This window comes from Camelina sativa, chromosome 14 (genome assembly GCF_000633955.1).
Source record: "Camelina sativa cultivar DH55 chromosome 14, Cs, whole genome shotgun sequence".
In the NCBI taxonomy this organism is placed as follows: domain Eukaryota; kingdom Viridiplantae; phylum Streptophyta; class Magnoliopsida; order Brassicales; family Brassicaceae; genus Camelina; species Camelina sativa.
In genome coordinates, this window is record NC_025698.1 from 19,899,424 (window position 1) to 19,918,593 (window position 19,170).

General features: G+C 33.9%; 3 protein-coding genes and 1 pseudogene across 4 annotated transcripts; 2 read left to right on the top strand and 2 right to left on the bottom strand.

The window, feature by feature from the left end:
* Window positions 1,726-6,386, bottom strand: LOC104742053 (ran-binding protein 10-like). Of its 2 annotated transcripts, XM_019235210.1 has the most exons (11): window positions 6,122-6,386; window positions 4,900-5,167; window positions 4,277-4,423; window positions 4,022-4,108; window positions 3,856-3,901; window positions 3,428-3,504; window positions 3,171-3,333; window positions 2,991-3,059; window positions 2,840-2,899; window positions 2,290-2,376; window positions 1,726-2,172 (listed from the first exon to the last, which is right to left on the bottom strand). In XM_019235210.1, the coding sequence occupies exons 1-11, from the start codon at window positions 6,231-6,233 to the stop codon at window positions 1,888-1,890; spliced, it is 1,401 nt and encodes a 466-aa protein (XP_019090755.1). In that variant the 5' UTR covers window positions 6,234-6,386; the 3' UTR covers window positions 1,726-1,887. The 2 variants fall into 2 exon arrangements, with proteins under 2 accessions (XP_019090755.1, XP_010461315.1); XM_010463013.2 differs by lacking the exon at window positions 6,122-6,386 and having other exon boundaries at window positions 4,900-5,432.
* LOC104742054 (basic leucine zipper 19-like) lies at window positions 7,660-9,580 on the top strand. The gene is made up of 5 exons (XM_010463014.1): window positions 7,660-7,797; window positions 8,128-8,652; window positions 8,757-8,832; window positions 8,947-9,073; window positions 9,172-9,580. Exons 2-5 carry the CDS (start codon window positions 8,147-8,149, stop codon window positions 9,339-9,341), a joined length of 879 nt encoding a protein of 292 aa, XP_010461316.1. The 5' UTR covers window positions 7,660-7,797; window positions 8,128-8,146; the 3' UTR covers window positions 9,342-9,580.
* On the top strand, window positions 9,893-13,738 carry LOC104742055 (uncharacterized protein At1g04910). The gene is made up of 9 exons (XM_010463015.2): window positions 9,893-10,517; window positions 10,611-10,748; window positions 10,854-10,942; window positions 11,125-11,322; window positions 11,742-11,946; window positions 12,035-12,202; window positions 12,333-12,500; window positions 13,083-13,273; window positions 13,381-13,738. The coding sequence occupies exons 1-9, from the start codon at window positions 10,098-10,100 to the stop codon at window positions 13,535-13,537; spliced, it is 1,734 nt and encodes a 577-aa protein (XP_010461317.1). The 5' UTR covers window positions 9,893-10,097; the 3' UTR covers window positions 13,538-13,738.
* LOC104743804 lies at window positions 14,584-15,312 on the bottom strand (annotated as a pseudogene).

Below are 19,170 nucleotides of genomic sequence, written 5' to 3' on the forward strand. Positions count from 1 at the left end.
CCACATGCTTATTATACTTTCCTTGCAACAACAGTTTATAAATCACCCAATCGTGCATTACATGCTTCCATAGAACTGACTCAGTAATTGATTGATGCCATATAGCTGCAAGGTCGTCGAAATGAATAGAAGCTAAGCCAATCTTCAATTCGTCTGGTGTTCTATCAATTTCAAAGAACTGTTCGACTTTGAACAACCACTCTTTGATTTTATCACCGTTAAATCTAGGACAATCCAGCTTCGCTAGTCTAGTTACACCAGAGGGATTTGAATACATACCAGATCTAAGACATCGCATCAGCTCCGATGAAGGATATAACAATTCCGGAGTCGTCGATATTTTTGGTGTAGCTCGATTTTGATTTTGAAAACTGATCGGAGGTGTAGTTATATGTGGTGAGAGTCGTCCGACGTTGTAAGCTCTTGTTTCCGCCATCGATTCCGAGAACCGTCTTTGCTCTAATACCTTTGATAAAGAGAAACTGCAACTTAATCGAATACTTGAAAATCAACACAAATTGAATCGTCGTTCTAAAAACGAGAATCCAAATCTCACAAGCTTGAGCATAGATAGAAGAAACAGCTCTAGCTAGATGAGTACAACACCGATTTAAGAAACTAAGAAGAAGATAACACTCAACACACAAATCTCATGAATGATCCAATTCAGCTTGTTGCTTCTCTTTAAGCGTCTTTGAGCTCAAGCTGATCTCAACCATTGATTTAAACTTTTTATCTCAGCCTTCCACGTATTTATCTTATTGACCTTCTTTTTCCTATATCAAGCTTTGACGGAAGGAGGTAACCTACAAACTGGGAGAGGAAGGGTCTCTGGAACGAGATGAACTTGGATTTTTCGGCAGAACAACAGAGTAGCAAGACGAAGGCAAGGTCTGACGCCGGCGAGCCGAAGCTACACCGGCGCCGGAGAGCGGATGCACTTCTGTCGATTCGGAAATGACGGCTGGGGCGAACACTACCGAGGAGAGAGAAGAGAGATTGTTTGTTAGATCTAAAATACTTTTTTGTGTGATGAAATAATGTCACCTTTAAGTAAATTCTTATGTTTTAAGTTAAGTAGTAAAATTCACTAAGTGTACATATATCTTATTTTTGTATAGAAGTTTTCAACTTAAATTGAAAGAGAGGAAAAACAAATTTACATGCCAGCCCATGCCATGTAGTTTGTTTGGATCAAACCCATAATTAGAAGACAAAAAAAATTAAACACTAAAAAGTAAAAACCAATGTTTAGGAAACTAATAGAAACAGAAGAATGTCGCAGTAAAGAAACAATTTCACATATGCTGATGAATAGATGTATGAGAATAAAAAGGTATAAAGTTATTGAAAGCCACAATCAAGCCTTCATCCTTACGCATAAAGTTATCTTCTTTCATTTCTTCACAGACGCCTGAACATGTCTTCTAGTTTCGGTATAATTAATTAACGAGCGCAAACAACAAAATTTTCCAGTGTTCAAAATAGTTAACACTTCTGACTTCTCAATGCCCAATAACTTCATCAAAGTCATCTCTACATAATAATCAAATGTGGACATCTCAAAACTCTAGTCGTCGTTGGTCTCGAAACTGTAGAAAATGTGAGAGGCAGAAATTTTTTAAAAAAAGTCACAAGTCATTTCTACCAAACAGTTTTAATGTTGAAAAAAGTTTAATTTGAATCATCTAAACTTTGAAGAAACATTAAAAATGCAAGTCCCAGAGTCTTAACGTCGAACCTTTTTTTTTCTTTTTAACTTTTTTTATTACAGAAGGAAAGTTCAACATAATAATATGACACAAGTATGAACAAAAGCCACTTATGGTAGTGATAGTAGCGAAACAAAAACAGAGGTTTCAAAATATATGCGCGGCTAACCCGATTTCATCTTCTTGAACTGTTGTTGTTAAGTATGCGGTGAAGCCGGAATGTTTCGCCTTGGTCTCCATTCAGTGACCGCCTTTCCAAACAGCACACGGTTAATTGTCTTAGCAGTTTCTCCAGATGGGAATGCAAGTGACAGCTTTTCTGCACATCTCTCTTATTTGGATTTGTTGATAGTATCGCTGCATTCACGGCATCAGCCACTAGTTCCTTATGCGAGTCTTCTAGGAAATACCCAACCGGTGATTCCTCAGGCTTTTCATAAACGAGCAAAGCAAAGCAGTCCTGAAATAATCAGCAAGAAAATTGAGTTCATAAAAGATCAACAACATAGAATCTCTCTGTATTTGAACTAGATTTTGCTTCATAGAGATAAGGGAACAAAGTTGAAGGAGTATGTACCTCGATAATATCTTGAAACCCGGTTAACCCAACAAATTTAGCTAACTCAAGTCTGCCATACTTCACACCTTCTTCAAGTTTTCCAACCTGTTTATGCCATGTTTTTCCAAAACCAGATTTAGAGAAATAATCCCACTACCAATGTGAAAGTGACAGCAGAAGTATAATTTACGGAACCAACTCAATGTGTTCTAGAGACCCTGTGAAGAGGTTCCATTCATCTTTTATCTACGTGTTCAATTTTGCACATAGTTCTATCAACGTTATTAAAATATTTTGCATATTAACATGACATCTATGTAACAACTTTTCCAGTGGGATATAGATTCTTCCACAGTAATATTTCTTTATAATCTAAAAGGTGCAGGAGATTCTTTGCACTCTTTTTCTATAGTTAAAGGTTTATAACCAAGACTCTCACAGTTTAAGCAGCTAATTTTGTATGGTACGACCAAATCCTCAAGCTTCCTACATTACTCAAATTTCATTCTTATACGAAGAGGACAAGTATCAAAGAAATCTAACTGGATAAGGAATACAAAGAGCATACCCGTACTAATTCAATAAAATGTTGACAGTGCAGGAGGAAACAAACCACCGATTTATCGTCCTGCAGTAAGTACGGATGGAGTGATCAATCCTGTGAAGTGGATCATCTTAGCAATATGAAACAAGCCATATGACAGGAAATCTCAGTTCACCTGTACAGTTTGGGGATACCACTCCCGGAGTTTAACCATAGCAGCATCAATCTCACCATTTCTGACAAGCTGTACCGAAGAAAGTATGTATCAGTCATTTAGTTTGGGTTTGAATAGTAAACTTAGAGAAAAACATGTCTTATATGTTAAACTGTAGCCAGTGAGATACAAGTTCAATACCTGTCTAAGAGTCTTTCTTTGTTTCAAAGCATATGACGAATCATCCTCATCAATAGCATTTCCTTGATCTATATTAATGGGCGGAACTGTAGTTTTAGTAGCAAGGTTGAAAGCATCGAGTGTCTCCTCATAACCATAGTGTAACAGGTAGGTCTTTACAAGCCTAATGTTAAAGAAAACAAAACTTTAGATAACAGAGTATGCAATTCAGTTAAGAAAGTACATCATCTGTTAATGCTGGAAAGGACTGTACTCACCCATAACCAATGTTTGGAGGTATGGATATTTTTTCGATAGCCATTTGTTGCTTATTCCTCTCTGATACTTCATAACCCTAAATAATACAGAAAGAGGGTAGCAGCCCTTGTCAAACTTAATTTCAAACATATATGTAATGCAGAGAGAGATGGGGAAGTCAAGACATAAAAGTTTGTGTCCTACTTCAGTATTTAAAGATTATAACTTCAGGGCTCAAGTGGTTGAGGTTTGATTACACAGGAACAGAACACTAGAGGTTAAGTGTAAAATACCAAATGTGAGCGCAATGTGTATGAAGAGAACCACTGCCATAGATTCCATAACCCCAGTACCAAGAACGGACATGAGGCACTATGTCACATCATCCCACTTTAATATAAAGCTACAAGACCTAATAAACCATCTTTTCAAGGATTATCTTTCTTACCGTAATATCGAAAGCAAATTTCTTCTTCCCAAAGTTGACTAATACCCTGCCAAAAATTAAGAACAAATGCATTGTGTAAGTACTTCTACTGAACCTATCTATACAACTTTGAGGAGAAGCTATGATGACATTGGTACTGATCATCAAAGAGAGAGTGAGAACATACTCCTCATTTTGGCTATGTACAGCTACAGTAGGGAACAGATGACCTTTTATGTCCTTGGGGATTTTCCCAACAATAGCCCCGTTTTTACTGGCATCAAAGAAGTAATCAAAAATGTCATCAGGTTTTAACAGACAAAGCGGATGCAAACAAAGAAAACCAAAGTGAAACAGGATAATGGACGGATCATAAATGCAATTCCCAGTAGTAATAGAACTTATTTAAGTAGCAAAACGCATGAAACAGTTTCTATCTTACGTGAAAAAGAACTCTTGCGTAGCGTAGTTTATACCACCGCCAACTGTATCATCTTTGGTATACTTTGGACCAAAAGGTTCACCTTTTCCCTGGCCACGATACAGAAATCCATCATCCCCATGATAGCCACAGCTGTTCACTTCCCATCTGTATAATTACGAAATAAACAATAAAATCAGACAGTCACATAACCTCAAACTCTATAACAAGCCATATCTTAAATGCAACAACAATCTAAAATTATGCTTTCTTGCGTAACTTCTTTCAAAGGCACTATCATCCTTTTCCGTAATCAATCAAGAATCTAGTTTTAAAGAGCCACGAAGCAATGTACTTTGAATACAGATTCTTCCCAAAAAACCAGTCTTACAGAACGTAACTCAACCGCAAGAACACAACCTTCATCCAAAAAGCTAGATCTGTATGAACTCTAACAGGATTAATCATTAAGAAAACACAACTTAGATCCAAAAACAGTACCTTATACACAATAAATGATCAAGCTACGAACTAAAACGATGTTTCATGAATAACTCAAGAATCAAGTTTCCAACTAAGATTCATCCCTAAACGACGGAACTGAACAAATTGGATCCAAAATCCAAGGTTAAAGAAAACAATACCCAGGTTGTCTCCTCATTTTGAAGCTCTCTTTAGTAAAACCAATCGCAACTTGCCCTTTAACCCCAGAATCTTTAACAAAAATCTCAAAGTAGTAAGTGAGACACTTGACCGGAGCAGGTCTATTCGCTTGAACAACGCCGACGTCGTGCCCATGTAGATTCATATTGGTGTACTTAACCGAAAGCTTATCAGGAGAAACCACGAGAAACCCGCCTGCGCTATTGATCGTGTTCAACTCCGTCGGCGAATCTTCGCCTTCGTCTTCCTTGGCATCTCCCGTAGCGGCGAGACGAACCTTATCCAAGAAGTGAAGTAAGTTCAGATCTTGACCGCCGTTACCGGCGTTGGCGGAATTCGCCGGCGATGGTGAAGAGCTCATTTTTAATTCCGGTTCCGATTTGGGATCACAGGGAAAACCCTAAGAATTTATTTGGAGATTTGGAGCTTGAAGGTTTTGGAGTCGTATACGCTACGAACAAACACTGAAATTAGAGTTTTCTTCTTCTCTGCGATTTAATTTGATCATTTTTGTTCAATAAGTGCTCCTCTTTCGGCATTTGTATAAAGCTTTGTTTATTTATTTTTTAATAAAACATTTCATAAAAGTATACTAATTAAGTTAGTTTCCTTTATATATTTACTAGATAATAAAACTCGCGTGTTAAAACATTAAATATATTGATAATATTTAAAATTTGAGTGATAACCTATATAATTTTTAAGTAATTTTTAAAAATTGAACTTAAACTTTACTATTTCTAGTTTTAATAAAATTTAACTACTTGATTATCATAATGAACCATATTTTTAGTTTTTCAATACTTCATCTTTATAGATTAGAGTTATAAAAAAATAATATAAAAAACAATCTATGCATCATATCAAATATGTACATCTTAATTACAATAAAAATCGTTAAAAGTTAACAAAAACTGAAAATCCACTATTTTTTTTTTTACATGAGCCCGTGTTATATTAACAATGCTAGGATCTTCACCTCCATCACCTCAACAAGTTCCACAGTGTAAGCAGCTAAGGATCGAACTATTCGGGATAGACTCATAACCGTTCCAAGATTTCTTTTTGCTTAATATTTTGGATGTTTCTCATTCCTTTTCTAGTTTGTCTTTCTTTTCGTCTTTCGTTTTTGTATGCTCAACTTTGTACAGAAAAAATCAGAAAATAGTTTAAAATTTAATCTTTTACAAAAAAAAAAAAAANCGGCATCTCCCGTAGCGGCGAGACGAACCTTATCCAAGAAGTGAAGTAAGTTCAGATCTTGACCGCCGTTACCGGCGTTGGCGGAATTCGCCGGCGATGGTGAAGAGCTCATTTTTAATTCCGGTTCCGATTTGGGATCACAGGGAAAACCCTAAGAATTTATTTGGAGATTTGGAGCTTGAAGGTTTTGGAGTCGTATACGCTACGAACAAACACTGAAATTAGAGTTTTCTTCTTCTCTGCGATTTAATTTGATCATTTTTGTTCAATAAGTGCTCCTCTTTCGGCATTTGTATAAAGCTTTGTTTATTTATTTTTTAATAAAACATTTCATAAAAGTATACTAATTAAGTTAGTTTCCTTTATATATTTACTAGATAATAAAACTCGCGTGTTAAAACATTAAATATATTGATAATATTTAAAATTTGAGTGATAACCTATATAATTTTTAAGTAATTTTTAAAAATTGAACTTAAACTTTACTATTTCTAGTTTTAATAAAATTTAACTACTTGATTATCATAATGAACCATATTTTTAGTTTTTCAATACTTCATCTTTATAGATTAGAGTTATAAAAAAATAATATAAAAAACAATCTATGCATCATATCAAATATGTACATCTTAATTACAATAAAAATCGTTAAAAGTTAACAAAAACTGAAAATCCACTATTTTTTTTTTTACATGAGCCCGTGTTATATTAACAATGCTAGGATCTTCACCTCCATCACCTCAACAAGTTCCACAGTGTAAGCAGCTAAGGATCGAACTATTCGGGATAGACTCATAACCGTTCCAAGATTTCTTTTTGCTTAATATTTTGGATGTTTCTCATTCCTTTTCTAGTTTGTCTTTCTTTTCGTCTTTCGTTTTTGTATGCTCAACTTTGTACAGAAAAAATCAGAAAATAGTTTAAAATTTAATCTTTTACAAAAAAAAAAAAAAAACTCTAGCTTCTAAATGGCAAAAGTTTCTAATTTTTGCGAACAATGTTTTAGTTTTGGTCGAATCTTTCTCTTAACTCAAGTCAAATGTTTGTAAGCACTTTCCATATTCCTCTTGCGTTGGCCGTAATTTTTAGGGTTGTTTTGCTAAAAAAAAAAAAAAAAGTTTCTAAGTCGCCAATTTTTGTAGTTTTTTATTCAGCAAATCATACTTTACGGTGTTTATTATTCAAAATTGCAAATATAAAATTTTTTGTAGTCTTTTATTCAGCTGGACGATTACCATATACAGTAATTGCATTTTATGTAAAACATACCTTACGGTGTTTATTATTCAAAATTTCATAAATGTAAGATAGAAAAATCGTATGTACAGAGTATTGTGTACCACAACAAAGCAACGGTGGAGTCTATTATGGGAAAGTGAAAATTCAGAAATAACAAAAGAAAATTAAACCAAATAAAGCAAAGGACAAGAATTGTCTCTTTAACGAAAAACACGCAAAGGAAACCACCAACATGCATGGGTTGTCTCAATATGCATGATATCTTCATCTATATAGTGACCAAACAGATTGTTCATTACTTGCTTTTTGCATTCTAAGGAGGAAGGGAGTGATCGAAACCAGCCACACGGGAGGAGGTTCCATCACGAGAGAGATGTCATTTTCCTCCCCGTGGAAGGTCTAATAATCACACATCTCCCTAAGTCTCGTCTTTTCAGGTAATTAAAGAAATTATATCTTCAATGGTTTTCATTAGTTGAATTTTGGATGATAAATGGGAGTTCATATTACTGTTGAATTCATTTTGTGATTTCTTGTTTTTTTTTTTTTTTTTCTTAAAAATCAAAAGGAATCAAACCATATGTTATATTACCATCTCACTTGAGGTTGAAATCAAATCACATTTGAGCATCCACTACAAATTTTTGGAATCATTTCCTCTTTTGCTCCTTTTGTCAAACCAATGGTTTTGTCAATTATTGTTATAATTAATGAATCTGCTATTGAAACACTCTTTGATTGGTTTCTCTTAAACATGTTTTGCTCAGTCCTTCTAGGTTTTGAAGAATGGGAGATTTAAACAGGTTGTCAAACACGAGAAATTTCGGATTCATTGGAAGACAATCACGAGTTCCCCAAAAAAACATCGGAAAAAATATTTCTCCACTTTATAATATGCACCACAGTGCTTCTTTAGATGATCTTCTCACAGAGGAACAACCAGCTTGGCTCGATGAGCTCTTAAGTGAGCCAAAGTCACCTAAGATTAACAAAGGTCATAGACGTTCAGCTAGTGACACAGCTGCTTACTTGCACTCAGCTATAATGCCTTTCAAGGAAGACGAGCTTATGAAAAGTCATGTTGCTGGTCCTTCTTGGCAATTTCAGAACTATGATTTGTGGCAGTCTACCACAAATGGAACCAATTTCCAAACACAATCATACGGAGCTATTAATAGATTAAGTACCCCAAATTCAAAAGCCATTGAGAAACATGTAGGAAAAATGAAAGAGGGAACTTCCACAAAACCAGATGGTTCTGGATCAAAGACTGACTCTAAACGTATCAAACAGTAAGTGCCCTTATTTAATATGCATGTCTACTATACCTTAACCAATATATGCAACTTTTCTCCTTCCACAATTTTTTCTATCTCAAAATTCATTTATAATGCAGCCAAAATGCTCATAGAGCACGTTTAAGAAGGCTGGAATACATTTCAGATCTCGAAAGGACCATCCAAGTACTACAAGTAAGATTTAAATATATATACATGTATTTTTAAAGTTCCTTTATAATATCAAGAGCCCCCTAATGTTAAGTATTAGATATATTATACATTTTGGGTTTTGTTTTGAATATATAGGTTGAAGGATGTGAAATGTCATCTGCCATTCACTACTTGGATCAACAGTTAATCATGCTTAGCATGGAAAATAGAGCTTTAAAACAACGTATGGATAGTTTAGCAGAAATCCAAAAGCTAAAACATGGTAATTTAATTTTTAACCACACTAGTAAAGTATATCAAAATTTCATCAAAAATTTTCATCTGAAATTAAATATAATTTGGAATGGTATAATAATACAGTGGAGCAACAATTTCTTGAGAGAGAGATAAGGAGTTTACAGTGTCGACGACAACAACAACCACTACAGAACCAAAAACAAGTGCAACCGATACAACAAAACCGACACAAGAAATATCAACCACATGTCACTCAAGAACCCGAATCCCAGTTTGCAGCCTTGGCAATATGATTTATTTTTAGGAAAATATTGATCCATTCACATTAATTATGCTTTGTAAGAGCTCTTCTTGCTCTTCTTAATGTCGATACACTATAGGTAAAACCCCTTGATGTTTGTAGTCTTGGATGAATTCCTGAAAAAAATCATAATTATGTATATCAAAATGTGGTGCTCGCATTTTTCTATATTGTATTTCTCTATTTATGACATGTTATAGAATCTATTGTCAAAGAAAAAAAAAAACTTATTCCGTGTTAGAGAATCTATTTATATTCCATCGGATTTTTTTTTTTCTTTTTCCTTCAAATTTTCTATTAAAATTAAATTACAAAGTAAGACCTATCCATATATTTGTAAAAAAATATAAATCCATACAACAATAGAACCGTCGTCCCTGTTCTTAATCACTTTTTTTTTTTTGCGCAAGGATAATGTCGTTAGCAGGCCACCTACATTATCAGAAAGAAAAAAACAAAAAAACAAAAAGTCTAAATCTCACGCGCCACTCTCGCCATGACTGCTTTCTTCACGTGCTTACTTTATTTTTTACTCGAAAAAACAAACACTCTTTCTCTTTCTCTCTCATTTTCTCGGGAAAATTTTTCTTTACCTCTTTCTTCCTTAAATTGACTGAGAAAATTAAATTCGTTCCTGCAACTTGGTTTCCTACATCGAAGCTTACCACACAATGCTACTACTGCTACTACCTTCGCTTTCCAAATCTATCTCCAATTTCTAGGGTTTTAAATCGAATCCGTTCAGATCATGCACGGCCTTAGCCGTCTTGGTAACGGCTGCAGCAACAACGGTCGAGTCAATCTCTCTTCACCGTCACCGCCATCTTCTCCACGGATTCGTCACAGCAGCAGAGTGAAAACTCCCGCCGGAGGAGGAGGTGTTTACAACAACAACAAGCAGCAGGGATTAGGAGAGAAGCTTGTGTTTCTGCTCTTCTCTATAGTTTTCAGGAGGAAAGGTGTCTTGTTGTTGGCGCCTCTGCTCTACATCGCTGGGATGTTGCTATTTATGGGATCTTTTGGTTTCACTGTGCTCGATCTAGGCCATGGTGTTGAGATTGTGTATAGACGCGGTGGTCCTCCTGGTTCGGTGTATAGGAGTCCTAAAGTTTTTAAACGGCTTTGGCCTGTGATGGAGGCTGATGTTAATGGAACTAGTCACAATGCGGTAATGTTGATGATTTGATGTATTATTGTTTTTGTTGATGATGATTTGTTTGGGGATATTAATAATTGAGTTGTGTTTCTTCTGATTATGTAGTTGATGGCAGCATGGAAGCCAAGAGTTAAAAGTGTATGGAAACCTTGTATTAGCACAAATGTTTCTGCTGCAGTATCAAATTCTAATGGTTACTTCATAATTGAAGCTAATGGTGGATTGAATCAACAACGCTTGTCAGTATGTTTTTACTCTCCATGGCTTTTATATTGGGATACTTGTGTATGCTTGTGTGTTGTTTTGTTTAATTTAGAGAGCTGTATGAATCTGTCGTCTTGATTTCAGATATGTGATGCAGTTGCTGTGGCTGGACTGCTTAATGCTACCCTTGTCATCCCGATTTTTCACTTAAACAGTGTATGGCGTGATTCCAGGTTACTATTTTTGGTTTCTGGTTATCCAGTCTTTTGAAAGTTTCATCACACAGAATTAGTTATACAACAGAAACTTCCTTGCTATAGAAATGGATAATGTCAAAATGTCTGCAATCTTCAGACCAAATTGCTTTCTTTTGCAGCATCTTTTGCTTACATATTCCTTTTTGTGTTGGTGACAGCAAATTTGGTGATATATTTGATGAAGACTTCTTCATATATGCTCTTAGTAAGAACGTGAATGTTGTGAAGGAGCTCCCAAAAGATGTGCTTGAGCGGTATAACTACAATATAAGCAGCATTGTTAATTTGAGATTGAAAGCTTGGTCTAGTCCAGCATACTATCTCCAGAAGGTGCTACCACAACTTTTGCGTTTAGGGTATGCCATTCACTTTTTCTATTTAGTTGTTTCAGTCTTAATAGAAATGGTTGGTCTCAGTGTGTTTGTTCTAGCATTTCTGTCTACTTAATAAGATCTTATTGAATTGAATATTAGATAGTGTACATGCAAAGATGTAATGGATTGGGAGTAAGGTAGAGAACTAGCATCCGATCTTGATTAGCTTGTTTCTAAAGGTGATTACTGCGTCGAACCTGTATGTGTGTCTGAGGATTAGTATAATATACTATAGACTGTTCTTAGCAAAACTCTATGATGTGATTTTGGTCATTGAGAGCTCTCCTTCTATGTCTACTATGAGGTTGCTTCTTGAATTGAAAAAAAAAACGGGACCTAAAGCTAAACACACTCTGCAAAGTTTTCTTACTCAATTTTGCTTCCTCTTCTTTTTTCATTAGGGCTGTCCGTGTTGCACCATTCTCCAACAGGTTAGCTCATGCAGTTCCTGCAAACATTCAACGGCTCAGATGCTTAGCAAATTTTGAAGCATTGAGATTTGCAGAGCCCATTCGGCTGCTTGCGGAGAAAATGGTCAATAGGATGGTTACGAAGAGTGCTCAGAGCGGAGGAAAATATGTTTCTGTTCATCTTCGTTTTGAAATGGTTTATAATTCCTACCAATTCTCCATTTCTGCAGTTCCTAATTCCTACTTTCCTCTCTTCATAATCTCGATTTTCTTCTCCTCTAAAGGACATGGTAGCCTTCTCGTGTTGCGAATATGATTTTGGAGAAGCAGAGAAGCTAGAAATGGACTTGGCCCGGGAAAGAGGGTGGAAAGGAAAGTTCAGGAGGAGAGGCAGAGTAATTAGGCCTGGTGCAAACCGCATAGATGGAAAATGCCCTTTGACCCCACTAGAGGTATCACCAAAAAGCTCCCCCGCCTCCCAAAGATTTCTTAAAATCTCAAATCCAGTGTATCTATCAGAATTTGACCCTAGGGATAAAACACGTTACGTAACAGACACATTTTGGTAATATCACTGTGTAGGTCGGAATGATGCTTAGGGGCATGGGTTTTAACAATAGCACCTTGGTTTATGTTGCTGCGGGAAACATTTACAAAGCTGACAAATATATGGCTCCTCTTAGGCAGATGTTTCCTCTTCTCCAAACGAAGGATACTCTAGCTTCTCCAGAGGAGCTTGCTCCGTTCAAGGTAAACCAAACACCAATTTATTTGCTTAGTAGGACTTAAGATGCTATGTTCCAATACTGTTCAGAAAATGTTTTGTGAGAAATAGGATAGAGTTTGGTTGTTTCATGAATTATTATATTTTCATCGCTCTATGAATTGTTATTGTGAGAAATAGGATAGAATTTGGTTGGTTCATTTTAATTGATAGAAAAATGTCTCACATTTCAAACATATAATGATGGGGGAACATTGATGTCAAGAGTTTGGTGAGGATGTTAAATGGTTTTATGATAGCTTATAAAGTTCTTCCTTTTTAAAAACCGTGTTTATAGGAAAGAGAAATTCCTGTCTATTGATTGGTGGGAATTAGAATGATTCTATTATTGAACTTAGGAGCGTTAGGTTCATATCAATTGGTATCATTGACAACATAAAATAAAAATATGGGATTTTATAGTAGTTGCTCATAAAACGTGTGGGCTCTCCCATGTTATACCCTTGGAATAGAAAAGTTTTAACTTTTAACTGTGTTATCTAATATTCTATTTTACTGAAAAGGTAACTTTATGATATAAACAAATTGCTGGCTTTGTGAAACTGTAGGGCCACTCATCAAGATTAGCTGCACTTGATTACACAGTATGCCTCCACAGTGAAGTGTTTGTATCCACACAAGGTGGAAACTTCCCACATTTCTTGATAGGTCATCGTCGGTACCTTTACAAAGGCCACGCCGAGACAATCAAACCTGATAAGCGGAAACTAGTCCAGCTCTTAGATAAACCGAACATTAGGTACTTGATTCCCTAATAACTTTTTTGCCCTGCCTTTCACATTCCTCAAACTCAGATTCCTTGGGCATTTTCTTTTGGTTGGGTTTTTTTTTAATTTATATTTGTAGATGGGACTACTTCAAGAAACAAATGCAAGATATGCTTAGACACAATGACGCAAAGGGTGTCGAATTAAGGAAACCTGCTGCATCACTCTACACGTTTCCCATGCCCGATTGCATGTGTAAAGAACCTGATCCTGAACCTGAATCCGATCCAGCTTAAACCGGATTCGTGCTGTTGAACATCAGCAACGCAAAGTAAGACAGTTTGTTTTTGACTCCAACCATACATGTAATTTATATTTATGTTGTATCATGGTTCCTGTATAAGAATTTTTCCCCTCCAATTTCGGGGAATCTAATATATTAATATTTGTGTGTACATAACATTCTTTTAAGTTAACGTCAGTGATCATTCTTCCCTTCTGTTATATTGTAAGAGATGGATTGTGGACTTTCATTTCAAACTTAGTTACTCCATTGAGATGCTCATAAGCTATATTGTGGACTAGGTATTTCTTCCCTTGAAATATTGTGGACTAGGTATTTCTTCTTCTGCCGCTGTGATGACTCTTAAACCCATGAAAGAGCAAGCTATCAACATTGATTGCGATGGGGTTAGTGCATTTACACATTTCTCTAGAAAAAAAAACCCTTAAATCTGAATGTTTTTTTTTTCTTTCTCGGTGGTACCAATAAGTCAATAAGGTTGTTGTTCTTCCCTTGAAGACTATTGGACAAGAGGTTTCAATTAGCAGTGGAGAGAGCGATGCTAATTCTGATTACGAGGACGACTAGTCATGGCAATATAGCTATACTTATTCCAGTGTTTGCATTCTTTTAGTGCGTTGCTATGTTTTTGATTATTAAGTAAAACTGTAAAAATTGGAAATTTGTACTCCAGTTTTCACAATCAGTTCATAATTTAAACTTGAAACTAAACATTCGTGCATCATATCATACCTCTACCAATTGCTTTAGATGCGTGATAGACGAGATCTTACGTTTTGTTGAGTGTTTAACAACAAAATTAGATGTAAAGATCTAAAACTGAAAGCAATGTAACTATTTAGATATACACTTCACCGTAGTAAATGATGCTTCTTAAACAGAGTTTTATAGCTTATAAAATCACCTGATACTACCACCTTGTTCTACTCATGATTTTTTTTGTTTGTTTTAAAAGAAAAACATAAGTTTGGATAAAACCTGAAAATAGCAGTCATCACTACGTAGATATAAAAATCATCGAATTTAAGAAACTCTAATTCATATGTGTAAAGAAGCAATAAGACTAGAGCAATCATCCTCCCTTGGTTGGTTAAAGAGAGGACTAAACATCTCAAGAATTCTAGTCCTAGGGTTTATCACCTTGGGCTGTGATGTTTCAAATAGAGACTTCCACAAATAAAGAATGTTAGACTTTATGGCTTCTCTCGCAAACCCATTTGCCTCTGCTGAAACATCTTTGGAAGACCTCAACGTTTCCTCTAGCTTCTTCAGCTCTTGGTTGTAATGTTCAAAATCAGATAACTTCACTACTCCACCAAGAGAGCTTTCTCTGTTTCTGAGAATCAAAACAAACCGATCCAATTCTCTGATTCCAAACGTAAAATTCTGGCGAGTCTTTATGACCAGTCCCCATTGGTTTGATTTGCCACCATCCTCCTGATAGACTCCATTCTTAAGTTTGATATATGTTTCAAACACATATAGGATGACACAAAACAACCTTCCTACCACAGGAACGTTAATGTCTTTGTTCCCTGCATACTTCAATAGCCAAAGACAAAACAGTAACATAGAACCCATGTCATCAGATAACAAGAACATTGCTTCAGCCACAGAGAGTGAGAGGTCAACTCCGAGCCGCACAGCCTCCTTTTTCTGCTTCTCATAATTGGAAAGATTAGTCTCTTTAGTGTAAGGAGAATACCTAGATTGTGGCAATCTCTTGTTGTTACGGACAACGCGGTGAGTCATTCATAATGATTCCATCTGTTTCGAGAGGATCGATATGTCTGAAGAATTCATGTGGAGGGCTTTAGGATGCAGTGACAGACGAACCTCAAAACAAGAAGAGGAAATTTGAGAGAATTGAAGAACCCTAGATCGTAACTTCAACCTTTAGTGTGAAAACTTTTGAATGATATCAAATCTAAATTCGTAGAAAGAAACGAAATTAGTGAGTCTCCTCGCTATTGTATGTAGTGTTCTATGGAAAACTTCTTTGACAAGTAATAATAAGAAAAAGTATCCATAGATTCTAAAGGTATATTATATAGGAAAGGAAAAGGAAATATTTATAAGTTACCCATTGGGATTTGGATTTGGAGTGCTTTCTGCAGATCAATAAAGGCTTTTTTGTTTTTATCATGGAGAATATTTATTATACTACCTAATAAAAGGAAAGATGTATGTATCCACCTAATCTATAGATTATACATATAGTAGTATTATAGATATCGACTGGGGAGATCCAGTTTAAAAAGAATTTAGAAATATTACTACTTTTATAATACCATCTATCAAAAATACAAATTGTTTCTTTGTCCCTTAAAAAAATACAGATTTATAAATTTCTATAGAGCATCTTATTAAAATATTATTCTTATGAAAACACATGTTACAAAAGGGTTGTAAAGTTACATAATGTTTGGAAGATTTTTTTCTAAGACTTGTTAAAAAATTGTATTGCTCCAAATTTTCCAAAGAAAATGTCATAGGGTATGAGAAACACTTTTAGGATTTAGTTTTTGGCGTGAGATAAAATGATATCTAACACTATTTATTTGAGAATCACTTTTAAAATAATAATTTTATATAAGATATTGAATATTATACTATGAATCCCATTACAAAATTATATTTAAAAATAATTAAACTCATATCATTAAGGCTAAAAACATCTAACACAAACTTCACACCTAATGATTTTTTTTAAATGATAAAATATCTAATAATTTAAAATAATATCTATTAATAGTCTATAAAGTTGAATAAGAATGATTTCATATCATTTACATTACTTTTAGTTATGTTTCCTTGCCATCTTTGTTTGATTCTATTTTATGAAAATGAAAAATGTTTAGTTGTTTCTATATTACAGTACAAATAGTCCAACTCATAAAACTTAATCTGATTTTAAAGGGCTTTGATTGAACGAGCATAATGATTTTGTCATCTAATCAACACTTTTTTTATGAATGCATATAAATAAGCATTTGGAAACTGCATATGCTCTCAAATGCTTTTTTTTCTATGCTTTCACATGAACCATTTGTAAACCATTTACTTATTAAAAATATTAAAATAATTAATATATTTCAAAAAGTTTTAAATTATCTTTTAAATGTAATATATATATATATATATATATATATTAAGTATTTTCTTGTAATTTAATATCTAATCAATCATTGTTTTACTAATTAAATGTGTTATATTAATCAAAGCATACAACTCCTCCACTATACAGCTGCATATTGCTACTGTAGTACTCATTTTTTTTTTTTTTTGAATTCCTAATAGGTGTACATCCCCTCATGCCTGGGACAGAACATTTTATATAGTCCTTTCCAAAGCGCCGTCCCTCTAGACTTTGCTAGAGAATTTATATCAGTTGAGCTATCGACGCTTGGTTAGTACTCCTTTACTTTCAGTTGTGCCAATCAAACTCAAAGCCCTTACCAGCCGAAGAAGTACAAACTGACGGGATGTAACTACCATTAGACGGTGTAAATTTAAGCTCACAGCGAAGGTCAGACTTTAATTTCACTAATCGTAGTAGTCTGAATTGCCACCAAGTCTTCGATGCACCTATGATCTCGAACCTGATCAAATTTCTTTTAACCTCAAACTCTAAAGCTTGCCTCTGTGGTGGATTCAACTGTATCATAACCGGACACAAGACTGGAAGGACCATTATTGGTCCCTCGTTTTTAGCTTCAAACATACCAATTCTTATACCTGTGATCGGTTGAACTTCATATCTTATTTCATAGTAGGCTTCATCAAACACTCTGTAAGTGTTAGCCTTAGTATTATGAACTTGGATTGAAAGAGATATATTCGCCTGCAATACTCCACCTATGTCATCATACCTAGTCGATCAAATAGTAAAACAAATAAAATTAAAAGATAGATCATATACAATATCACAAAAGGGATTAAAAAAAAATATAGATCGTGGAGAGGCGTACTTACCTAAAGAAATCGAGATGACCATCCACGACACTGATGATAGGGATTCGCGGGTGAACGACAGTGAAGCATATGAATAGTACTAGGCAAATGGAGACAAGAGAGATCAACATTATTGCACAGATGATGGCTGCACACCATATGAAAGGACCTGGATTCTTAGGACAGGGGAATCTCCGCATAGTAATACCTGTTGTGACGACACACACTCAAGCAAGACCATGATTTATTTATTATTTTTATAAACTCACATCTATACTAGTATTTTTGCCAGTTTTTGCTCAAAAATAATTTTTGGAAAGTTTTTACATGCATTGACTTTAACATTAGTTACCACAAATTTGTAAGATTTAAAAAATAAGGAAATCTTTCTACCTCATTTAAACATAAATATATGATTCTCTTTCAATTTTATTTGAATTTATATTTAAATTATTTTGAATTATTCTATAATACATTTAGTTAATAAAAATTGTGATTTTTTCCTGCATATGATGTAATACAAATTTTTTAAAAACGGACATATATTACGCAATAGATGAATAAAAAAATACGGGTACAATATCCCACATCGCCTAAAAAAATTGGGCAATAGTTCAGATTCATATTATAAAAGAGACCAAAATGATTCATAATACAAATGAGTAGAAAGCTTGATTTATCAGCCATTCAAACTTTAAAAACTTTTAGTTGGTTTATTCCGGTTCTTTATTTTAAAGATTTTTAAAAAGGTAAATATTTATAATATTTAGAACTTTTAAAGAGTTAAATATTTATAATATTTAAAACTTTTAAAGAGTTAAATATTGTAAATATTTATATTTTATAAAAAGTATAAATATTATAAATATTTATATTTTTTTGAAAGTTAAACTTTATAAAGTGTTAAAAATATTAATAATATTTAAAAGTTTATGAAGTTTCAAATATTATAAATATTTCAACTTTTAAAAAAGTTAGAAGACCTTTAAAATATTAATAATATATTTAAACTTTTATGAAACTTCAAATATGAGAAATACTCAACCGTTTTAAGAATTCTAAGTATTATAAATATTTAAACTTTATAGGAAGCGTCCATCTTATAAAATGTAAATGGTTGCAACCTTAATAAATAACATATCAACTCAATCTAATATTTATAATAAAAAAAATATTAAAATTAAGATTATATAGTGAGAGTTAAAAATCTCGGGACGGAGTTATATAGTGGGACGGATTTTGTCGATATTTATATAAATTTAAATTAATTTGGTGTTAAACGGGTAAAACATCATTTCATTATTTTATTAACACTATCGGTATCCGAGAATAGACATATCTAATGAAATTGATTAATAAATATTATGTAAAAAATAAATTATATGGTTTAAACTTTCAACCATAAAAGTCTTAATTATTATATAATTATATCATATTTAACCAACAAATATAACTTATAATTTAAATATTTTAGTTATAAATAATCTGTCCCGCGGTGTACCGTGGGTCCTAATCTAGTTACTAATATTTCAGAAACATGAATTTAATTTTTTTTCAAATGTACTCTGCATCTTTCAAAATTCACATACATACATTAAGATGACCTTGCCAAATTAAGGTGGATGATCAATCTAAAAAAAAAAACTAGAGATTCTGATATCATTTCTATTT